We start from the raw sequence: 24,909 nt of genomic DNA on the forward strand, positions 1-24,909 counted from the left end.
TTGGTGTCATGCACAGGTACTGTTTGTAGCTCCATTTATCATGCAGACTGGTTTGCATGAATGATTGCTGGATCAGTCATGTGGCCCTTATTCATTTTTGTTGGCCACCATTTTACATGGGGTGATATGCAGCCTAAAACAATGATTTTTAGTCTTAGCTAAAGATCCGATCAGCCGCCAAAGGAGAGTTTTCTCGTTCATCGGGTGATTGATGGCCTTTTTACAGAGGACGGTTTTTAGGAGCACACCTTTCTAGGAAAGACAGATAATCGGGCTGTAATAAAAAACATCAATGCTTCTCGGCAAATAGTAGAAGATCACTCCTTTACTGATGGTACATGCTGAGAGGGTGTCAGCCAGTGGTCCATCCCCAAGACGCTTATTCTGTGATCCCCAGTAAGGATTTGCACACAAGACCCTTTTTTTTAGTTTTCGATACCAATCCCCTTTATAGATAAAGGTAAGGATGTGCTTTTATTAGGACTTTTTTTTTTTTTTTTCCCCATTCTGGCCGCACAATGAATTTAATACAGTCTTCCATTTTTTACCAAGCAGATTGGACATGGCTGTATTTCCTTTCATGGCTCGGGAGACCTCTGCCGCTTGGCACTGGAACAGTGTGTTGTTTCAGCTCTGTGTTTCATTAGGCAGAATAATGTGTTCATTATGTGCGGGATGAGGCGGCGAGGGAATGCTTTTACATGTAATTGTTGCGGTTAATGTGTCAGCGGCGCTCGTGTCTCGGCTCTTCATGGGGTTAGACATTTATTAGGGACGTGCAGAATTAGTTAGAAAATACACTCAGTTACCACATAGTGTTTAAATGGGTTTACCAACAATTAGCTCTCCCTCTATGCAGCTGCTGTGACCCCTGCCAATCACAAGTTCCAGGCCCCTGTGTCCACCCCTCAGGGGTTTGGAGTGCTGGTTGGACATGTGCGGCCTATGTACAAAAGATAGGCTAGTGCATTACTTGACTATTGGTACCACCAGTCCTATTAAGCTGAATGAAGAAGCAGAAGAGAAGTGGCCAATATGTTTTATTTTTATGGTGAACCCTTTTAAAAGGGATTGTCCAGCCAGGACCTCCTTTTTTTTTCTTTTTTTTTTTTCTTCCCCCCCCTGTGCAGGGGCTGGGTGTAAAACAAATACACACTTACCTCTCAGTCCCTGGTATGTGGCCACTTCTGGGGTTCTGAGACCTGATGTTGCAGGCCCACTTAGCCATTTATTGGCAGAGGCAGGGCACTGTCACAGCTAATGAATGCTGAGCAGGCCTGGGACGTCATGTTCCAGAACCCTGAAAGCGGGCGCACACCAGGGACCAGAGTGGTACAATGCGGGTGATGGCACGGGAGCAATGGAGCTAAGTGGAGCAAGCAATGGCTGGACAACCCCTTTTAAGCTTACCATACAGTTGACATAGCTGTCGGATATATTGACCTCTTCATACACGTGTGTAGCACAGGTGAGCCTGCATGTGTCCTGAGTGAGAAGGATGCAAGCTGCTGCCAGATACCTGGGTCCCTTCTGGACTCCTCCTATCTTTCTTGAGAAGGAAAGGATCAGGCACTTTGAAATCCAACTTGATGATGCTTCTCTCTTCCAACATAGAAAGGCATAGAGACTATTGGTAATACCATATCAACAAACTTCCTTCTATAGGTCCTTAGGTGACCTGTCTATTGAATGCTGTGTCTTTAGGCCGTCCTCTGTGCATCAGTACACATTTATAGTGTAATTGCAAAACTACAATTCCCATTATGCCTGTAGGTTTATATCCCCCATTTTACCTGTTTCATTGGCAGTCATGTGCGACTTATGGTCATCTGGTGCCAGAGACCCAGCCCTATGATTTTCTATTCCTTATACTTTCTTGCTGTGTAGAAGAATCCCTTTCGTTGCTTGTGACACTTAATCCAATGTTTTTGTGTTTCGTAACACCGGCTGGAAAAAGCCGAATCCTGGCGAGAACCGATAAGATAATGTGAATCCCTCACCTAATGTACCTAGCTGCTAATGTGCTGGGAAAGCAGACACCTGTCGCCCCGGGAGCCAGCCTGATGTTATTATATAATCGGACATTTGTTTCCGATGACCTTTTGGCAGAAGTGCATTGGCTCCTGGACACACACTTGGGGTGCAGGTTTCTGTGTTTTTTTGGTTCTGGGGCTTTAACTTTGGCTTTCCAGGAATTATGAGAATTGTAGTTTTTCTAAAGCTGGAGGGCTGCAAAGTTGACACTTGGGTCCCACTGATCACTGGGCCGAGTGTGATCAGGCTGAGAAACATTCATGGTCCTGCAGGACCTCTGGTAGAGCTTTGTTTTCCTGGAGCGCCACCACAGGCAAGATTACGTATGGCACAATGCACATTGAAATCAATAGTTTGTCCATGTAATGCAGGTTGGGATACGATCTTGATTTTTTTTCTTCACTAAACCCTTGTATTAACCTAGCATTCCCTAGGTATGTAAAGAAAATGGACAGTTCCTTTTAAAGCGACTCTGTACCCACAATCTGACCCTCCAAACCACTTGTTCCTTCGGATAGCTGCTTTTAATCCAAGATCTGTCCTGGGGTCCGTTTGGCAGGTGATGCAGTTATTGTCCTAAAAAACAACTTTTAAACTGGCAGCCCTGTGTCCAATGGCCGAGGCTTAGATTGTGTATGCATTAGGCTGGCACAACCTCTGTCCCTCCTCCCCGCCCTCCTCATCATTAGGAATGCTCCAGGCAGATTGCCTCCTATTCCCCACCTGTGGCAGCCCGGCACATGGGCTGGATCGTTAAGGACCTGTGTAATGTTCAGCATGGAGAAAATGTTCCAGTGGCATTCCTAATGATGGAAGAGTGTGAGGAGGAGGGACAGAGGGGTGGTGCAAAGTTAGAGCACAGATACTCCCAAGTTTTAAAAGTTGTTTTTTTAGCACAATAACTGCATCACCTGCCGAACGGACCCCAGGACAGATCTTGGATTGAAAGCAGCTATCCGAAGGTACAAGCGGTTTGGGGGGGGGGGGTCAGATTGTGGGTACAGAGTTGCTTTAAAGGCGTGTACATGTGATCGTTTGGAATCCTCCAAACACTAGGCCTTATTCACACAAATCCGCATATAGGTCTGCTATTTTTACTCCATGAAAAATGGATTATCTGTAAAATTGTTGAACTGGTTAAAAAAAATATTCACTGGTTTGCTCAGGTTTGCTCAGATTTGATCCATGTTTGAAAATCACGGATCCCATAGACTGTGAAAGTGGAAGAGAATAACAGAAATGAATGGGCAGGAAGTTGATCCAAGACTGCTGATCCGTAATCACGGACAACTTTGCGGGACGTAGGAATAAGACCTTACTGTGGCCCCCACCACATTCACCCCGGTCTCTCATCCGGTTTCTCGACTCTTCTTGGAGAGAAAAGCTTTGATTCATTTTGATTCATTCCCCAGTGTTCGCTATTAATATCATTTAGTTATGGAGAAGGTGAGCTAAGGTGATGTTGTCCCTTCACCCTCATGTATCTGCATTAACTTTTTGCTGGTTGGCAGTAACAGGAGAAGTTTCTGGATCATTTAGTTCTTTGTTGCGTGTCTGGATGACTGTATTTCCCAGCATGAAAGGGACTTCTGACTGATTTGCCATTGTATGTAACTAGACATGTAAAACTTTACTGGCCCAGGCTCACTGAATGTGAAAACCTTTTCTCCTCCTGATTTTTGTTAATAAGTATGTGTTTCTCACTAATAATAATAAAAATAACAATAATAAAAATAATGTATTATTCAGATTTGTATTTGTTGTTGTTGGTTGTTATTCTTATTATTCTTATTGCTGTTATTACAATTTTAGCTTTGCTCCAATAATCATCCTTCCTCTTTCTCATGTTCTCCGCACAGATCCATTGATTTCCCTGAGTCCACCATGTCTTACAGAAGAGGACCGCTCCAGCTTGGAAGCCATCAGAACAATTCATAAACAAATGGATGATGATAATGATGGTGGCATTGAAGTTGAGGAAAGCGTTGAGGTGAGCCGTCCTAGCAGCTACTTTACTAATCCGCTACTGTATTGTATTGAGATGTTATTGCATAGGAACACATCTCTGGTTACATTAACTTAGTGTTTGCTGTTTAGCTAGCCAAAATCTAATTCTAATAGTTTCTGGCTGTTGTGCTAAAATGGGTAGATGTCAGACGGTATGGTGTGGTGGATGCAGGTTTATTCTTGTATTATAAAAATTCCCCCTGTGACACCATCCGGGTCCCCTGGATAACGCCTTTTGAAGAGTATCATCACTCTGTGCCCATAGCACTGCTGAAGCGAGTGGTCTACAGAATTGCAGAAAGTCCTATTTAGCTTGCAAGGCTGTTACAATGGAAAAATCCTGTTATTAAAATAAGAGCTGCTACAAAGAATGTCTTGTGCTTTGAAGGATATGTCCATGCCTTCAGTCCAATCATTGACATGGACACTAAAATGCTTCACTTCCTCTGTGGAGGCGCTGCAGGTAATTTAATCACTTCTTTCTAGAATGAAAGATTTCTCGGCCACGGGGGCTGCAAACACCCTTACATGGCACGAGAAATTGAGCCCCTGGATTGCACAAACTATCCCTACATTGTTTGTGCAACCCTTAAAACTGACAGCACAGATGTATGTATGTATCTGTGCTGTCAGTTTTCAGACCACAAGAAGTCCAGATATTTTTTCCCCCCCATGTAATCTTAATAGTTTAAAAATAAAAATAAATAAATATAAATATAAATAAAAATATATAATGTCCTATAAAATGTTTGGGGTGCAAGGTTCTACTATTGCCGGATTAAAACCAAACATGTCTTGGAAATGTCCCACTGTCTGTAAATGTAATTGCTGAGACCCTGTTCACATGCATAGGACGTGGATAATGTGCCAAGTGCGCTTAAAAAAACATAGTTTTTTCTTTTCTCTACAATCTATTAAAACAATGCAATTTTTCCTTTTTCCTGTGATATTAGTTTTATACCACAAGCTTATTACATGTGGGTGTGCCAAAATGGAAGCAACGTTAACTTCTAGAAATGGCTTTCAGCAGGGGGTGCGGGGGTCCGGGCTGCTTGCGGAGCACACACAATGTGTTGATGTAAGCAGCTCTCTGCAGGCAGTGACAGGTAAAATGAAAATTCTTTTCAGATTACTGCGGCGCGGGCTGCCAAGTCTACAATATGTTTGTGCTTAAGCCTCGCAAATGAGCTTATGGATTTAAATGCTCGGGTTATGCAGTTTAATATTAAAGGTGCATGAAGCATTTGTTAATAAAATAGATACACGGTCGATCCTCCCCCCACCGCCCCACTACGGAAATTCTGGGAAGAGAAGAATAGTTACCTTGAATGTCAACACCACATGATAGTGTAAATGGGGGGAACTAATATGAGCTGTAACTTGTGAGATTTTTGGGATGACAGAAGCTTTCTAAGCTGATCGAGGAAAAGGATTATCGTTAATTGTGGTCACCTGACCGTATTAAAATCGGATGATATCAGGCTGATCTGTATGCTGCATGGTAATACAGCTGGGAGGTGTCTGCAGAGACGGTGAGAAAAATGTCATTTTTCTATATCCTATGAGGGTATATTGATATCCTACAAGGTGCCGAATCGGGACCCCCTCACAATCAGCTGATAAGCAAATGTTCGCCTGTCTGATGGCTTCTAAACATGTTGTAAGACAACGATTAGCAGTCACCGGCCGCACATCGCTCTGTGTAATAGCAGATGTGCAGCCGGCGGTGGACGAAAGCAAGGGCAGCACGGCCGTCACTAGCTACAGTGAGTCCAAGAAGTATTTGATCCCTTGCTGATTTTCTTTGTTTGCCCACTAATAAAGACATGATCATTCTATACTTTTAATGGTAGATGTATTCTTACATGGAGAGACAGAATATTAAAAAGAAAATCCAGAAAATAAATCTAAGGAATATATATTAATTGATTTGTATTTCATGGAGTGAAATAAGTATTTGATCCCTTAGTATTCATTAGCAGTTCTGGCTTTTACAGACCAGTTAGACACTCCCAATCAACTTGTTACCTGACCTGAAGCCACCTGTTCTCACTAATCACTTGTGTGAAAAACAACTGTCCACAGAATCAGACAGATCACACAGATTTCAAGTCTCCAACATGGGTAAAACCAAAGAGCTGTCACAGGACCTCAGAGTCAGAATTGTTGACCTTCACAAAGCTGGAATGGGCTACAAAAAGATTAGTAAGGTGTTGGATGTGAAAGTAACAACTATTGGTGCAATTATCAGAAAGTTTAAAGAGTATAACATGACAATCAACAGACCTCGGCCCGGTGCTCCAAAGAAGATTTCGCCTTGTGGGGTGGCAATGATGCTGAGAACAGTCAGAAATCGTCCTGCAACCACTCGGCAGGAGTTAGCAAATGACCTGAAGGCAGCTGGGACCACAGTTTGCAAGGAAACAATTGGCAACACTTTGCGCACCAATGGGTTCACATCCTGCAGTGCCCGAAAGGTACCCCTGCTGAAGAGAGCACATGTGGAGGCGCGCCTCAAGTATGCCAATGATCATTTGAAAGATGAACCAAGTTATTGGGAGAAGGTTTTGTGGTCAGATGAGACCAAAATTGAACTTTTTGGCCTCAACTCCACCCGCCATGTGTGGAGGAAGAAAAATGCTGCCTATGACCCCAAGAACACTGTGCCCACCGTCAAGCATGGAGGTGGAAGCATAATGTTTTGGGGTTGTTTCTCTGCCAAGGGTACAGGGCTACTTCACCACATCACTGGGAAGATGGATGGAGCCATGTACCGCACAATCCTGAGGGACAACCTCCTCACCTCTGCCAGGGTTCTGAAAATGGGCCGTGGTTGGGTCTTCCAACATGATAACGACCCTAAACATACAGCAAAGGCAACAAAGGATTGGCTCAAGAAAAATCACATTAAGGTCATGGAGTGGCCCAGCCAGTCGCCAGACCTCAATCCGATCGAAAATCTATGGAGGGAGCTGAAGGTCAGAGTTGCCAAGCGACAGCCCACCAACCTTCATGATTTAGAGAGAATCTGCAAAGAAAAGTGGGCCAAAATTCCCCCTGGTGTGTGTGCTAAACTTGTGGTTAACTACAACAAACGTCTCACCGCTGTGCTTGCAAACAAAGGCTTTGCCACTAAGTATTAAGTGTGTTTGGCAAGAGGGATCAAATACTTATTTTCCTTATTGAAATACAAATTAATTAAAATATATTCTTTAAAATTATATTCTGGATTTTTTTCTTGATATTCTGTCTCTCCATGTTAGAATATATCTACCATTAAAAGTGCTGAAGGATAGTGTCTTTATTAGTGGGCAAACAAAGAAAATCAGCAAGGGATCAAATACTTCTTGGACTCACTGTATATCCATGCAGCTTTGCCTGCTTGATATAAGCCATGTAATAGGCTCGGTAAACCGGCGCCGATCTAGCAGATCAGTTCTCTTACCACACATGCTGGGCCGTCTAATGCAGCTTTTGGGAAAATATGGCCACTTTTTTCAAGATCTCAGTTTGGGTGTCGTTTTGCAGCTCCGTTCCATTGAATTTTAATACTGCTCACAACCTGAGGACAGGGGTGGTGCTGTTTTTAGCAAGAAAGTAGCTGTGTCTTTTCTAATCCTGGGTAATTCCTTTAAGAGTAGAGTGGCTATAAACTGTGAAGGACTCTGTGCAAACTGTAATCAACTGACTATTCAATTGCAATGTAATACTTCACTTCTCCTGTAGGGGTGCTGTAGTGGTATTGGACTCTTCATGCCAGGTCCAGCTTCCTCTGATACATTAATTTGTCCCTCTTTTTGATTATATATTTGTAATCTCCCATCCAGTCAGTCGGACCTCACTGATTGTTAACCCAGAACATGGTTGAACAGGATTAGTGAGAGATAGCATCATTGTATGGGCTTTAAAGGGGTTATTGAGGAAACACAGATCATTGCTTTCTTTCTATCCTTCTCTGGTACCGTTGGCGTATTTCCAAGCATCCTATGCCTCCTTGCTATAGGATGAACACAGGCTGCTGTAACCATTTGCTTGCATTCTGGTGACTGTGTGTAGACCATGCTTGGCATTTAGCTTTCTGTATCTGGCTCCTATGGGTGACTTGAAGTGAATGGAGGTGAGGTGTAATACACCAAAAACTGCCAAAGATTATTTTGCCCCCTTTTTTTTTTTTTTTTTTTTTTTTTTTTTTTGGCGTTTTTGGTTTTAGGAAAATGCCAAAGCCTAAACATGCTGCGTTTTGGATAAATTTCCACAGAGACAAAAAAGGCCACGCATGTATGGCATTTCATAAGATACCATTGACCTACAGCTAACATCTGACAGATGGTGTTTTTGCTTTCATAACCGCCAGAGTGTTGTTTTTTTGACGTTTTTGCAGACATTTAAGGTCGTGTGAAGCCAGCCTAAAGAGAATAGTCATTGCTAATAAAGTCAGGCTGAAGAGTCAGCAGTACGGTGTATATGCATCCTTTTTGAAGGGTTTCTCTTTAAGTGTAATTCTTGACGTGACTCTGTTGCTTATTGCTCCCTTCTATCTGGAACACATGTTATATTTTTGCTTATGCAAATAAAGTACAAATAAAGTGCATAATGAAATCCACCTGTGCAAATACTGACCTGTATGTAAAGTTTCCCTGGCTAAAAGAGTCCGCTGTAAAAATAGAAACGTCCATATATTGCTGATGCGGTTATGAAGTCTGTTGACATCTGAAAAGTAATGTTTCTTTTGCTTTAAAGGGGTATTTACTAATCTACAGTCAGTGGCGCCGCAATGATGAGGCGACCTGAGTCGTCTGCCTCAGGCGGCGCCACCAGCTGTTATCATGGGGCCGCTACCAAGGGGGGGCCCGCGAGGCCCCCCCTTGCCACTGTACTGCTCCCATCCCACTCCCTCTTGTGACCGCAAGCAATGTTTTGCCTGCGATCACAAGAGGCAGGCTGGGACGGCCCCCGGCTGACTTGCGGGGCTGGGAGCATCTTGAGGGCAAAAAAACAGGTCCTGCGAAGCTCAGCCCCTTCTGCTGGAAGCCGCGCCCCCCCCAGCCGCGGTAAGCCCGCCAGCGCGCGTGACAAGAAGACTAGAGGAACCATTCAGGTGAGTAAAGATTTTTTAGTTTTAAAGGGCATGATGGGGGTGTAGTGGTATGATGATGGAACAAGAGGATGATGGGGGGTGTAGTGGTATGGTGATGATGATGGAACAAGAGGATGATGGGGGGTGTAGTGGTATGGTGATGATGATGGAACAAGAGGATGATGGGGGGTGTAGTGGTATGGTGATGATGATGGAACAAGAGGATGATGGGGTGTAGTGGTATGATGATGATGGAACAAGAGGATGATGGGGGGTGTAGTGGTATGATGATGGAACAAGAGGTTGATGAAGGGTGTAGTTGTATGATGATGAAAGGGCAGGAGGATGAAGGGGGTGGTAGTATTATAATGGAGGTGTTTGTAGTATGATTATGAAAGGGCAGGAGGATGAAGGGGTAGTAGTATGGTGATGAAGGGGCAGGAGGAGGGGACAACATGGGGGGCATCTGTAAGGGGGATAAAATGGGGGGGCCATCTATATGGGGGATAACATGGGGAGCATCTATAAGAGGGACAACACAGTGGGCCATCTATAAGGGGGAAACATTGGGGGCCATCTATAAGGTGGACTACATGGGGGGTGTATACAATAGGGCATGCACAGAGGGGGGCATGTACTTTAAGGGGGGGTCACATAGTGTCAGGGCTACCTACTAAATGAGGGTGTAAAGGGGACAGTACAGATGTGCAGTTTTTAGAGAGATGAGGATGGTGTCAGTGTAAGGAGCCTTATATGTCTGTCTGGCAGATTCTGTGGATTCGTGGCCCAGAGAAGTTCTCATAATGGCCCAGGGCAGATGGAGAAGATGAAAAGGGAAGAACTCCGATCAGAGAAGATGTCCCCTGTGAGTCACTTGATATAACTGCACTGTAATGCATATGGTGTATAGATCCTGTGTACAGTGCGTCCACCTCTATATGACTGTATGAAGTGATATTGGTCTATGTACAGAGGATTATATTCAGTAGCAGCGGTGGTGTTAGTCACTATGTGGTGGTATTATTTGTTACTTGTTATGTGGTACCGTGTTTTATTGGATTTAGTATACTGGATTTGGTCAGTAACAATATGGTGGTGATGGTTGTGGTGTGGCGGTAATATTTCCCCTTGTGTACTGGTAATATTGGCAATATTGGTCTCAGTAAACAGGATTTGTTTAGTAACAGTATGGCGGTGATAATATTTCCTGTATACTGGTATTATTGGTAATATCAGTCTTGAGATATATACCAATAGCATCGAGAAAGGGGGGGCCCAAGTTGACCTCTTGCACCAGGGCCCAAGAGACATTAGCTACGCCCCTGGGGGCGGCATTCAGTGGCAGATTATAATATGGGCGGTTCGGGCGACCGCCCACATTATAATCCGCCACTGATTGTACCAGAGACCCCCGCTCCCGGACAGCATCTGTAATTAGATGCTGGGAGCGGGGGAGACTGTATTCATGAGCGTCGCGCTGTACTGAATCAGCCGTGCGGTGCTGTTACTACAGCGCGGCGCTTATGAATAAAGTCTCCCCCGCTCCCAGCATCTAATTACAGATGCTGTCCGGGCGCGGGGGTCTCCGGGTCCGTCAGGATCACGGAACGTGGGAATGCAGCCTTAGTCCCCCGGCTGATGTGCGGCTGCCGGAGGTGTCCCATCCTGTCCCCGGCAGCGCGCGCATCAGAGAGCTCCCTGTGCGCCGGAAGCCACAGGCACACAGGGAGCTCTCTGATGCGCGCGCTGCCGGGGACAGGATGGGACACCCCGGGCAGCCGCACATCAGCCGGGACCAGACCGGGGACCATCTATAAGGGAGAGGGGGGAAGAGGGGGACCATCTATAAGGGGGGGGGGGGAAGAGAGGGACCATCTATAAGGGGGGGGGGGGAAGAGGGGGACCATCTATAAGGGAGGGGGGAGAGGGGGACCATCTATAAGGGAGGGGGAGAGGGGGACCATCTATAAGGGAGGGGGGAGAGGGGGACCATCTATAAGGGGGGGGGGGGGGGAGAGGGAGACCATCTATAAGGGAAAGGGGACCATCTATAAGGGGGGGGAGAGGGGGTCCATCTATAAGGGGGGAAGAGGGGGACCATCTCCTAAAAGATCAGCACCCTCCTCTCCTGACATCCTCTGTGCTGCTGGGACTTCTCCTATAGGATTAGCACCCTCCTCTCCTGACCTCCTCTGTGCTGCTGGGACCTCTCCTATAGGATTAGCACCCTCCTCTCCTGACCTCCTCTGTGCTGCTGGGACCTCTACTATAGGATTAGCACCCTCCTCTCCTGACCTCCTCTGTGCTGCTGGGACCTCTCCTATAGAATTAGCACCCTCCTCTCCTGACCTCCTCTGTGCTGCTGTGACCTCCCCTATGAGATCAGCCCCCTCCTCTCCTGACATCCTCTGTGCAGCAAGGGACCAAACATTATGTTTATTGGGGACAGCAGTGGAGGGGGCACTAGTGTATTATAATGTGGGCAGATTGACGGGGGGGGGGGGGGCGTCCTCCTATAGTTCGCCTCGTGCAGCAGAGAGGCTAGAATCACCCCTGGCTACAGTGCGGGCAAGTCACTAGGATCCTGCCTTCACTTCACTGGTGTAAAAAGTTGCAGATCTTTGCACCAAACCTAGAAGAGTCATGTATTTTGGAGCAAATAAGTGACTTCTCAACAATGTATGACCATTTTACACCAAAGCCTACACAAACATTTGATAGTCCCACCAGTATCTATTAGGACTCTGACCCTGGTACCTTACAGATATGAATGGATACGGCAGATATGGCACCAAAAATCTGCCATGCGTTGCTTTACAGTGTATTTGAAAGGGGTCTAATTCTTGGTCAGTGGACATATGGACAGTCTAGCATTGCCGTCTTCAGTTGTCAGTGCATCAGACTGGTGGTATAGCTGGTGTGTCTAATAGCTGTGTGATGTCCTGTCTGATCAGCTACTACTCACCTTATGTCAAACAAACTCATGTTCCCAAGTTTAGCACACTACTTGGTGCATTTAGGCCAGGCCCCTTTTAAGGTACAAGGCAGAAAGACCCAGATTTGGGTCTTTATGTCTAATTCATAACCTGTGCAGATTTCAGGTGTGCCAGATTTATCACTGTGTATCTGGTGACTGCGTACTCTAAAGGGGTACTCTGAAGAAAGAGAAAATGTTCTAAAATCATCTGGTGTCAAAAAGTTATACAGCTCTGTAAAAATGCTATCTTATCAGCTACTGTATGTCCTGCAGGAAGTGGTGTATTCTTTCCAGACACAGTGCTCTCTGCTGCCACCTCTGTCCATGTCAGGAACTGTCCAGAAGCAGGAGAGGTTTTTTCATAGGGAATTGCTACTACTCTGGACAGTTCCTGACATGGACAGAGGTGGCAGCAGAGAGCACTGTGTCAGACTGGACAAAATACACCACTTCCTGCTGGACATAACAGCAGCTGTTTTTTTGGGTTTTTTTTTTTTGGCGCCGACTGCATCAGAATTCTAGTAAATCTGGGTCTCTGTGTACAATTCTTATAGTTTTCTCTGTACATTTGTCATTGTTTTCCTTCAATTAAAGTGTTAAATTGGTTCTTCAGTATTCGAAAAAGCACGCTATTTTCTTGCAAATACCACACCACAGTTGTCCTCAGGTTGTGTTGTGGTATTATAGTTCAGCGACATTCACGTCAATGGAACTGAACATCAGTACCACATCAAAACTGAGGACAGGAGTTGCTTTCTCTAGGTGAAAGTGGCCATGCTTTTCTAAGGCTGAATAAGCCCCTTTTAAGAAGGACAATTTGTGACCTGAATGTTCAGGCTGTGTTCACACTTATAATGGCATTCATCCATTAGTGTCACAACTGATCTGTTTAAGACAGATCCTGACTAATCCTGGTGGAACATATTGAGGGTTTGTCAGGTTTCCATCAAGGTGTTTTTTTGAGGTTAGGAGTAAAGCAGGAACCCCAATAGAGCCCCATGCTAGTGTTAGCAGAGCTTTCATAGCTAAGCACATGTTGGGGGTATGTCTGTTCTTTAAGCAGGTTCACATGAAATTTTGGTGACTCCTGATGTGCTGTTTGTTGATGCAGCAGTGCTGGAGCCGCGCACATGGTATTGATCAGTGTTCTGCACAGTTGGCAGTGTTTGCAGGTAGAATACCCTGAGGACACCACACAGGCTCCCCGTATATAGGCATTTCTAATGTTAGGTATGTCAGGGATGTATATCACGCACCTCTTTAGTGCTCTGAGTAATGTGTGACAGGAGACTTGCAGTATTGCCTATGATTCACTGGCCTCCCCGGGAGTCACATTAGCTTTGCTAATGGTTGGCAGGATTTTTGACATTCTATCATTCAGCGTGGCAAGTGTGACGGGCACTGCCTGTATCTCTTTCCTCTTTCCTATCAGGCCCTCTCCTGTGGTTGATGTTGTGTTCATTTCTCGTTCACAGGCTTAAAGATCTTAGATTGATTCTTCAGATGTCTCATCCTGTCCCCCTCCTCCTTCCTGGTGCCATGCATTACGTATGAATCATAGGTGGTGAAGTAATCTGCTCATAAAGGTGGCATAAGATGAGAACAGAGACTGACTCATTCATTACATCTTCCTATTTTGGCACCAGTAGGACTGATCATTGATATGCATAGAAGGTCCTAGTCATGACTTAGACCATGAGGGTGCATGTAATAATGGAGGTGGAAAGGTTCCCTTATAATATAATAGTTATATAAACACTGATCCCTAAAGTTACATTCCCAGCTTAATGTGAAGCCCTACACCAGGGCAGAATATTAAAGCTATAGGTTGGCTAACACAAGACAAGAAACTTGTGCCATTTGGCTAGTAGGAGCAATAAAGAATGCAGCAGACTCATAGTCTACACTAGAAATAGTGTTATAGGCCGATAATATACCAGCATAGGGTGGCTGTGGTGGTGGATTACATAGTTTACCATCAGCTGATCCCTCTCTTCTTGATTGCCCTTGCCCATGGCAGTCGCCCGTCGTGCAGCAGTCTTGGTGCCCACTTCCTCTCCTATTGTGTGTCGCCTTGGCACTAGAACAGATGATGCATCCTTTGTCTTCCTCATAGTGTTCTCCATTAGTTATCTAAGTAATAAATCACTTAACAATTCAGTTGGTATTTGCATTGTGTTGGCTCTTATTCCTGGTAAATTATATTTAATGCTGACGTGGCAATAACTCCCTTCTCTAACCGCCATCTGTAACATGGGACCTACGGCATTATTTGTAATCTATGGATATGCATGATCAGCCGAAGCTCTCTGTTCTGGTGTGGGTCCGCAGGAGGGAACGGCTTTCATGACTTTGATCTGCCTTAAAGGAGAAGTCTGGCGAAATTTTTTATTAAAATATTGTATTACTCCCCAAAAGTTATACAAATCACCAATATACACTTATTACGGGAAATGCTTATAAAGTGCTTTTTTCCCTGCACTTACTACTGCATCAAGGCTTCACTTCCTGGATAACATGGTGATGTCCCGACCCGACTCCCAGAGCTGTGCGGGCTGTGGCTGCTGGAGAGGATACTATTACTAATTTTTGCCGGACTTCTCCTGTAAAGCGCCTATGGCGGGGGCGTTGTCATGTGACAACCTCTCCAAACCCTGCGCAATACATGCGGAGCAAACATTGACCACGGCCATGTGTGGATTTGTTTCTGTATCAGTGAGATGGTCCTGTGCAGTTATAGTATACTACAGTGCGGCTATCTGTATATGTCTCGATATGTCCTTGCATAGTGCTGCTGTTTTAGGTAGATCTGGTAGTAGAAGCTTCAGTGTGAGCGATTCCTCTTCCACTATTAGAACTACACCGCTGTGTATAGGGCATGCAGTGGCGGTGATATTTATTAATGATAGTGGGATAGAGGACATCCGAGCGGTTTATGTAGGGCAGTGAACAGGACATCTCTGCTCCATCCTTTCTCTGCCATTTCATTGTTTCTGACCAGTTATGGATACCTGCATTACTGCATCTTATTCTTTGCTGTATACTCAGTCTCTATATTCAGTATCTTCATGAACCATTTGCCTATGTAAATGCCTTCACCACAAAGCATCAAGAGCCATTCTACCAATGCCTGCCGTGACTCAAGATCTTTAGGCCTCTCTTGCATGACCTGTCAATGCATTCTGTGATATTAAACTATGATTCTGATTTCCCTTTCATGCTTCCCAGCTAGCTACAAAGTAAGTTTTCATTGTGTCGTGTGTATGTGCTCCTCATGTCCATGCCCACCTGATCCTGTTCCTCTGTGTATTATTCCCAGTATTGCACATGGCTCTGTATAATGTTTGTGGTTTATTATAGAGGTATTGGAAAGTGGCCCAGTTATATGACTGCAGCCAGCCGGTCACCCTACTGTGGCCTGGCCTCTGCAGCCAGCCGGTCACCCTACTGTGGCCTGGCCTCTGCAGCCAGCCGGTCACCCTACTGTGGCATGCCCTTGGCAGCCAGGCGCTCACCCTACTGTGTCCTGCCCTCTGCAGCCAGACGCTCACCCTACTGTGTCCTGCCCTCTGCAGCCAGACGCTCACCCTACTGTGGCCTGCCCTCTGCAGCCAGACGCTCACCCTACTGTGTCCTGCCCTCTGCAGCCAGACGCTCACCCTACTGTGGCATGCCCTCTGCAGCCAGGCGCTCACCCTACTGTGGCCTGCCCTCTGCAGCCAGGCGCTCACCCTACTGTGTCCTGCCCTCTGCAGCCAGACGCTCACCCTACTGTGGCATGCCCTCTGCAGCCAGGCGCTCACCTTACTGTGGCATGCCCTCTGCAGCCAGGCGCTCACCCTACTGTGTCCTGCCCTCTGCAGCCAGACGCTCACCCTACTGTGGCATGCCCTCTGCAGCCAGGCGCTCACCTTACTGTGGCATGCCCTCTGCAGCCAGGCGCTCACCCTACTGTGGCATGCCCTCTGCAGCCAGGCGCTCACCCTACTGTGGCATGCCCTCTGCAGCCAGGCGCTCACCCTACTGTGGCATGCCCTCTGCAGCCAGGCGCTCACCCTACTGTGGCATGCCCTCTGCAGCCAGGCGCTCACCCTACTGTGTCCTGCCCTCTGCAGCCAGGCGCCCACCCTACTGTGTCCTGCCCTCTGCAGCCAGGCGCTCACCCTACTGTGTCCTGCCCTCTGCAGCCAGGCGCTCACCCTACTGTGTCCTGCCCTCTGCAGCCAGGCGCTCACCCTACTGTGTCCTGCCCTCTGCTGCCCGCCGGTCACCCTGCTGTGTCCTGCCCTCTGCAGCCCGCCGGTCACCCTGCTGTGGCCTGCCCTCTGCAGCCAGGCGCTCACCCTGCTGTGGCCTGCCCTCTGCAGCCAGTCGCTAACCCTACTGTGGTTACTACAGGGGCAATGTGGTATTGCAAAGCATCCATTCAGGTGAATTGCCTTCCATGTAATACAAGGACTGCTTGAGTCTGCCAGAAAGGGAGCTGCTCTCATCCTAGCTTATAAAGGGGGCCACAGAACGGTCCCTCTTCTATAGTGTACTGGTAAAAAGCAGACCACTTTGTTACAATCTAGTTCTGTTTCCCTAAGTTTGTATATGTAAAGTGTTTTTTTATGTTTGTTACTACACTTATTACACTTAGCAATGTAAATGTGTAAGAGTGCCAAATACCCTGTCAGCTGTGTCTACACCTTACACATGCACACTCAACTTGTCCAAGTGTACATGTGTTTTCAAAGGGGCTAAGGATGTAAGCTGCTGCCAGAAAGCTCTGGTGACAGGGAAGAAGGAAAAGAAAAGTGCTCACCTCATGATTCCCCAATGCCAAGGATCCTGCTCAGCAGCCCTCACCAGTCCCCTCCACTCACAGGAAACAGCTGGCGGCACTGGTGACATCTCAGGCAGTGATTGGCTGAGCAGGTTCTTCCTGTGTGGCCAATTGGGACCAGGAAATGCTGATCAGCAGGAAAATAACCAGAGGGGATCGTGCTATTGAGACTAATCTATAATCTCAGTAATATAACAAGGTAGTGAAATCCAACATGCCTGATCTTTCTGTACCCCAACATCCTCTGCGGGTAAGTCAGGAGGCCCTCATAAACATTAGGGAGTTAGCTGGTCCTTGTCACTTTATGGGGAATACCTGTGTACTAAACCGGACAAGTCACAGGATGTATTGATCCACTAAAATGCCCTATGGTAAAACTGGCATGTTATCTATGTTCCTCAAATCACTACAATTACAACGATAGGCAACTTATATAACTTTTATTTTATTTGACGACTTTTAAAAATTAAAACCTTTTTAAAAGAAAAAGTAAGGGGGAGATTTATCAAACATGGTGTAAAGTGAAACTGGCTCAGTTACCCCTAGCAACCAATCAGATTCCACGTTTCCTATCTCACAGACTCTTTGGAAAATAAAAAAGCAGAATCTGATTGGTTGCTAGGGGCAACTGAGCCAGTTTCACTTTACACCATGTTTGATGAATCTCCCCCTAAATGATGTTATAACGCTTTTATCCTTTATAATCAACAAATTAATCGCTTTTTATTAAAAAATAAAATAAATTCTGTATTTGATGCAACCAAAAATCATCAATTTTGCACTTTTTTTGGGCTTACGCCATTTACTGTGCGCAATACCACCTTTGATTCTGTCACCAAAGTAATGGCTCAAGTCCATAGAGGTACAGTATGATCCTGTAACTGGTATAGAGGTGCCATGATGGTGAACCTTCCTGGTGACCGCTCTGTGATGGCAGACCATGTCAGTCTCCAACCATATCCTACTCTTATATCAGGTTACTGTATTGGAAAACTTTTACATTTTAATCCATCAGCTACTGGAAAATCTGTGTGTGCATTCATAGTATACAGTAGGAGGAAGAGTGGATGTTAATGTTTCCGTCTCCTGTAGTAGATAGTGACATGATACAGAGCCTGCCCGCAGATGTCACAGGGTTTCCTGTTTTTACTGCTGAATGGCTCTTTATTAGGCTCCCACATAGTTTCCATAAGTGCTATTGATTTTTATTTTTGTGCCTGGCAAAAATCCATTAATAATCATTACCATGGCTCGGTCCCGTAATCCATCCCTGTTAATAGGGGTTTGATTTACTGAGCTATTACTGTATGGCTTATTAGTTGTCTGTCTGGGAGCGGTAGTGCATACGTCTGATACGCCATGTGTTACTGATCCTAAAGAATATAAAAGAAAGTTCTGTATTCTAGATTCTGTACTTCTGTCTATATTGATTGGATTTGCATCGCCAAAAACAGTAAAATTTCCTATAATCTGTACAATATGATCTGATTGCAGCTGCAGCAAGGACCTGAGGCAGAAGATGGGAAGGAATATAGAGAAGATATTGTAGGATTACATGCTGACCATGCAATGTATTCTCCAACCTGTGACACCCAAGCATGCCCCTTGATGAGCTTCTTATGGGATTTAGCGGCTCCGTTGAGTTTATAGGCATAGTAGTTACTACGTTTGTCCATGTTCCTGCTCATAACATTGCTGGACTCTAGTACAGTGGACCATGCATTTAGGCCTCACAAAGTAAATGTATACATGTAGGAAATCGACTTGTTGACTGTTTTAGTTTGTGATACTTAATTGACCATGGTATAAATCTGCCTTCCTTTTTGATAGGATACACACTTGTTCCCCGCACATATATTGAGGTCATGATCAGTCCCTTAGACTAGACAGTCTAAAGTTGCACCAGATTTGTCTGAGGCTAATACTGTGTAAAGTATTATGTAAAAAACACTTATGACTTGTCAGAAAATTTTGATCTGTCTAGGGTCTTCATGTTCAGACCTCCACAAGGCAGTAAAAGCTTATGGTTATGCTGCGATCTCCATCTCTCTGTATGAGCCGAGCTCTGTTATACGTCATGTGAAGAGCATAACCACATGCATCAACCGGCTTGTTACGAAGATTATGGGGGTCTGAACACGAAGACCCCAGACAGATCACGTCTCTGCGACAAGGGCCCTTTAATATTCTGCACATCTTCAGACGATATAGTCTAAGTTTAGACCACCTCTTGGGTTACTTTCCATCTAAATTTTGCATGTAAAGTCGGCCACGAGCCGCACCCTATTTGCACAGACAATGTGTGATCAGCAGGTTTTCTTGGATCTACATTGCATTCACTTCCTCTTAAGGATAATACATGACACACGGTATCAGTCCCACCGAAGATGTAGAATTCCTTAGCGGAAGAATAGCCATGCGACTTGCAGTTGTCGGTGACATTTCTGTTTGGATTTTAGCTCCGCTGTCACAGACGAATGAATTGAGAAAGTCACTGGTAATGTTCAGCCTATGTATAATGCTTGGATAACAACATTTCTATGTCTGCTCTCACTTAGTTTTTTTTCCTCTTTGCCCTCCATTCCCCTCCTCTACAAGGAAAACCATGTGGGCCACCCAGTCAGGAAAGAACCTTCCATCAATATACAGTAATATAGGAGATTATAAGGCTCAGGCCATCATGTTCCCTGTTGTCTCGCTTACACCTGACAGCAGGACAGGATTGCCGCTACAGCTTTACCCTATTAGGTCACATTCATATGCCACAGATTTGTGTATTTTCATTGGGATTCCTCTGGGAATTCTGCTGTGGAATGCCTGTATGTGTGGAGACACACACACATATATATATATATATATATATATATATATATATATATATATATATATATATTAATATACTAGAAAATGTACCCGGCGCTGCCTGGGTATAAAGTGTAAGTGTGTTAATTAGATTTGTTCTAAGGTGCCCAGGAGGCCAAGCTAAAGGTATTGTTTCATCTGAGTTAAAGGGGTTATCCAGCATGGGGGCACTTTCTGGGGGGGGGACCGGGGAGGAGGTGGCTGAGGTGGCTTCCTGGTGTCTGATGCTGCCCGAGACGCTACGTCTCAGGTCCGCTCAGCCACTCCGTGAAGGAGGCGGGATCCGAGCGGACTTCAAACGGTTCCCGCCTCCTTCACTGAGTGGCTGAGCGGCCCTGAGACATAGCGTCTTGGGCGGCGTCAGACACCAGGAAGAGGCCGGGGACCGGAGCGCCGTGATGAGTGACCCGCTGTTGGAACCGGGGAGGTAAGTGGACGTCTTTTATTTCAGCCACCTCCTCCCCGATCCCCAAAAAAAGTGCCCCCAAGCTGGATAACCCCTTTAATCAGTGGAATTAGTGTATACCTGTAGTGCATAGTTGGAGGGGTTCTGTATACCCACAATGTATAGTTTTTAGGGGTCTCGCATATCTGTAGTGCATAGTTGGGGGGGCTCTATACCTATAGTGTATAGTTGGGGGGTCCTGTATACCTGTGGTGTGTAGTTGGGGGGGGCTATATACCTGTAGTGTATAGTTGAGGGAGGTCCTGTTTACCTGCAGTGTACCGTTGGTGAAGGTCCTGTATAACTGTACTGTATAGTTCGGGGGTCCTGTATACCTGTAGTATATAGTTGGTTCTGTATACCTGTAATGTATAGTTGGTGGAGGTCTTGTATACCTGTAGTTTATAGTTTGAGGGTCCTGGATACCTGTAGTGTATAATTGGTGGAGGTCTTGTATACCTGTAGTATATAGTTCGGGGGTCCTGTATACCTGTAGTGCATAGTTTGAGGGTCCTATATAACTGTAGTATAGAGTTGGTGGAGTTTCTTTATACCTGTAGTATATAGCTTTGGGGTCCTGTATAACTGAAGTATAGAGTTGGTGAAGGTAATGTATACCTGTAGTGTATAGTTTTGGGATCCTGTATACCTGTAGTGTATAGTTTTGGGATCCTGTATACCTGTAGTGTATAGTTTGGGGTCCTATATACCTGTAGTATATAGTTGGTGGAGGTCCTGTATACCTGTAGTGTATAGTTTTGGGGTCCTGTATGCCTGTAGTATATAGTTGGTGGAGGTCCCGTGCACCTGTAGTGTATAGTTTTGGGGTCCTGTATACCTGTAGTGTCCTGTATACCTGCAGGGTCGTATTTACCATTAGGCACCCATGGTCTGGTGCGTAGGGTAGCACCTTGCAGAGGGGCAGTACCCTCCCGCTCAGACTTGCCAGAAAATCTGGTGTCTTTTCGAGGGGGGTATGGCGGTATTGGTCAGGTCTGGTGTAGCGGTGTTATCCAGTCACAGTATGGCAGTATTGATCAGGTCTGGTATGGCAGTGTTATCCAGACACAGTATGGGTGGCATTGGTTAGGTCTGGTATGGCAGTGTTATCCAGTCATAGTGTGGCTGTATTGGTCAGGTGTGGTATGACCGTGTTATCCAGCTGCAGAAAGGTGGTATTGGTCAGGTCTGGTTAGCAGTTTTTCCAGTCATAGTATGGTGGTATTGGTCAGGTGTGTTATGACAGTGTTACCCAGTCATAATATGGTAGTATTGGTCAGGTCTGGTGTGGCGGTGTTATCCAGTCACAGTATGGCGGTATTGGTCAGGTCTGGTATGGCAGTGTTACCCAGTCACAGTATGGTGGTATTGGTCAGGTCTGGTATGGCGGTGTTATCCAGCACAGTATGGCAGTATTGGTCAGGTCTTGTGTGGCAGTGTTATCCAGTCAGTTTGGTATACCTGTAGTGCCCTGTATATACATATACTGTATAGATGGAGTAGGGGGTCCTGTATACATGTACTCTATAGATGGAGTAGGGGGCCCTGTATACATGTCCTGTATAGATGGAGTAGGGGGTCTACCAGTTATTACTGTGGATGTTGTGAAGCAGCTTCCCTAGCAACCACAACTCCCTGTGAAAATGAAAGCAGTAATCCTATTGGTTGCTAAGGCTCCAACTGCCGTGTCTGCTGCAGCTAATTATATCACCTGTGTTTGCAGTGAGGAGATTTTCCCATTCATCTCTATGGGGTGCCGCTCTTCCCCCTCCTGTACATCTGGCGGGGACTGGACCTTCGCTAAAACCTTCCCGGGCACCCAATGTATCTGTGTGCCAAATTTGGGGTCAAACGGTTCAGGCGTTTGGAAGTCTATATGAGACAGACAGACTTAGATTTTTATGATATACTAGAAAATGTACCCGGCGCTGCCCGGGTATAAAGTGTCAGTATGTTAATTAGATTTGTTCTAAGGTGCCCAGGAGGCCAAGCTAAAGGTATTGTTTCATCTGAGTTAATCAGTGGAATTAGTGTATACCTGTAGTGCATAGTTGGAGGGGTTCTGTATACCCATAATGTATAGTTTTTAGGGGTCTTGCATATCTGTAGTGCATAGTTGGTGGGGCTGTATACCTATAGTGTATAGTTGAGGGAGGTCCTGTATACCTGCAGTGTACAGTTGGTGAAGGTCCTGTATACCTGTACTGTATAGTTTGGGGGTCCTGTATACCTGTAGTATATAGCTGGTGCTGTATACCTGTAATGTATAGTTGGTGGAGGTCTTGTATACCTGTAGTTTATAGTTTGAGGGTCCTGGATACCTGTAGTGTATAATTGGTGGAGGTGTTGTATACCTGTAGTATATAGTTCGGGGGTCCTATATACCTGTAGTAAATAGTTGAAGTTCCTGTATAACTATAGTATAGAGTTGGTGGAGGTCCTGTATACCTGTAGTGTATAGTTTGGGGTCCTATATACCTGTAGTATATAGCTGGTGGAGTTCCTGTATACCTGTAGTATATTTGGGGTCCTGTATACTTGTAGTATAGAGTTGATGTAGGTCCTGTATACCTGTAGTGTATGGTTTTGAGGTCCTGTATACCTGTAGTGTATAGTTTGGGGTCCTATATACCTGTAATATATAGTTGGTGGAGTTCCTGTATACCTTTAGTGTATAGTTTTGGGGTCCTGTATACCTGTAGTGTATAGTTTGGGGTCCTGTATACCTGTAGTATATAGTTGGTGGAGGTCCTTTATACCTGAAGTATATAGTTGGTGGAGGTCCTGTATACCTGTAGTATATAGTTTTGGGGTCCTGTATACCTGAAGTGTAAAGTTTGGGGTCCTGTATACCTGTAGTATATAGTTTTGTCGAGGTCCCGTGCACTTGTAGTGTATAGTTTTGGGGTCCTGTATACCTGTAGTGTCCTGTATACCTGCAGGGTTGTATTTACCGGTATGGCAGTGTTACTCAGTCACAGTGTGTCGGTATTGGTCATGTCTGGTATGGGGGTGTTATCCAGTCACAGTATGGCGTATTGGTCAGATCTGGTGTGGCGGTGTTACCCAGTCACAGTTTTCCGGTATTGGTCAGGTCTGGTATGGCAGTGTTATCCAGTCACAGTATGGCGGTATTGGTCAGGTCTGGTATGACAGTGTTATCCAGCACAGTATGGCGGTTTTGGTCAGGTCTGGTATGGCAGTGTAATCCAGCACAGTATAGCGGTATTGGTCAGGTCTGGTGTGGCAGTGTTATCCAGTCACAGTCTGGCGGTATTGGTCAGGTCTGGTGTGGCGGTGTTACCCAGTCACAGTATGGCGGTATTGGTCAGGTCTGGAATGGAGGTGTTATCCAGTCACAGTATGGCGGTATTGGGCAGGTCTGATATGATGGTGTTATCCAGTCACAGTATGGCGGTATTGGTCAGGTCTGGTGTAGCAGTGTTACCCAGTCACAGTTTGGTATACCTGTTGTGCCCTGTATATACATGTACTGTATAGATGGAGTAGGGGGTCCTGTATATACATGTACTGTATAGATGGAGTAGGGGGTCCTGTATACATGTACTGTATAGATGGAGTAGGGGGTCCTGTATATACATGTACTGTATAGATGGAGTAGGGGGTCCTGTGTATACATGTACTGTATAGATGGAGTAGGGGGTCCTGTGTATACATGTACTGTATAGATGGAGTAGGGGGTCCTGTGTATACATGTACTGTATAGATGGAGTAGGGGGTCCTGTGTATACATGTACTGTATAGATGGAGTAGGGGGTCCTGTGTATACATGTACTGTATACATGGAGTAGGGGGTCCTGTATATACATGTACTGTATAGATGGAGTAGGGGTCCTGTATATACATGTACTGTATAGATGGAGTAGGGGGTCCTGTATATACATGTACTGTATAGATGGAGTAGGGGGCCCTGTATATACATGTACTGTATAGATGGAGTAGGGGGTCCTGTATACATGTACTGTATAGATGGAGTAGGGGGCCCTGTATATATACATGTACTGTATAGATGGAGTAGGGGATTTACCAGTCATTACTGTGGATGTTGTGAGGCAGCTTCCCTAGCAACCATTGCTCCCTGTGAAAATGAAAGCAGTAATCCTATTGGTTGCTAAGGCTCCAACTGCCGTGTCTGCTGCAGCTAATTATATCACCTGTGTTTGCAGTGAGGAGATTTTTCCCATTCATCTCTATGGGGCGCCTCTCTTTCCCCTCCCCCTCCCCTCCTGTACATCTGGCGGGGACGGGACCTTCGCAATAACCTTCCCGGGCACCCAATGTATCTGTGTGCCAAATTTGGGGTCAAACGGTTCAGGCGTTTGGAAGTCTATACAGGACAGACAGACAGACAGACAGACTTTGATTTTTATGATATAGATATATTATAGTTTTTTTTTTTTACAGAAGAAAGCTATTTTAGAAAGCAACTTATTGTTTCAATCTTTTTTTTTTTTTTTTTCATTTTTAAAGGGGAACTGGCGGGGGGGGGGGGGGGTTAATTGATGTCAAACATATAGATTTGTAAATTCTATTTAAAAAAAAAAAAAACTCAAGTCTTCCAGTAATTATGAGCACCTCTGGCAGTGACAGGAACTGTCCAAAACTGGATTTTGGGGGATTTGCTTCTGTTCTGGACAGTTCCTGTCATGGACAGAGGT

At 45.4% G+C, this 24,909-nt stretch overlaps 1 protein-coding gene across 2 annotated transcripts in view; it reads left to right on the plus strand.

Moving 5' to 3' along the window:
• The window catches only part of STIM2 (stromal interaction molecule 2), a 74,596-nt gene that overhangs the window by 18,017 nt on the left and 31,670 nt on the right, over positions 1-24,909 (plus strand). For both annotated transcript variants that reach the window (XM_069977495.1, XM_069977496.1), the window contains exon 2: positions 3,894-4,024. In XM_069977495.1, the coding sequence (XP_069833596.1) occupies positions 3,894-4,024 (131 nt within the window). The remainder of the gene's footprint in view (positions 1-3,893; positions 4,025-24,909) is intronic.

The sequence above is a fragment of the Dendropsophus ebraccatus genome, chromosome 7 (genome assembly GCF_027789765.1).
Source record: "Dendropsophus ebraccatus isolate aDenEbr1 chromosome 7, aDenEbr1.pat, whole genome shotgun sequence".
In the NCBI taxonomy this organism is placed as follows: domain Eukaryota; kingdom Metazoa; phylum Chordata; class Amphibia; order Anura; family Hylidae; genus Dendropsophus; species Dendropsophus ebraccatus.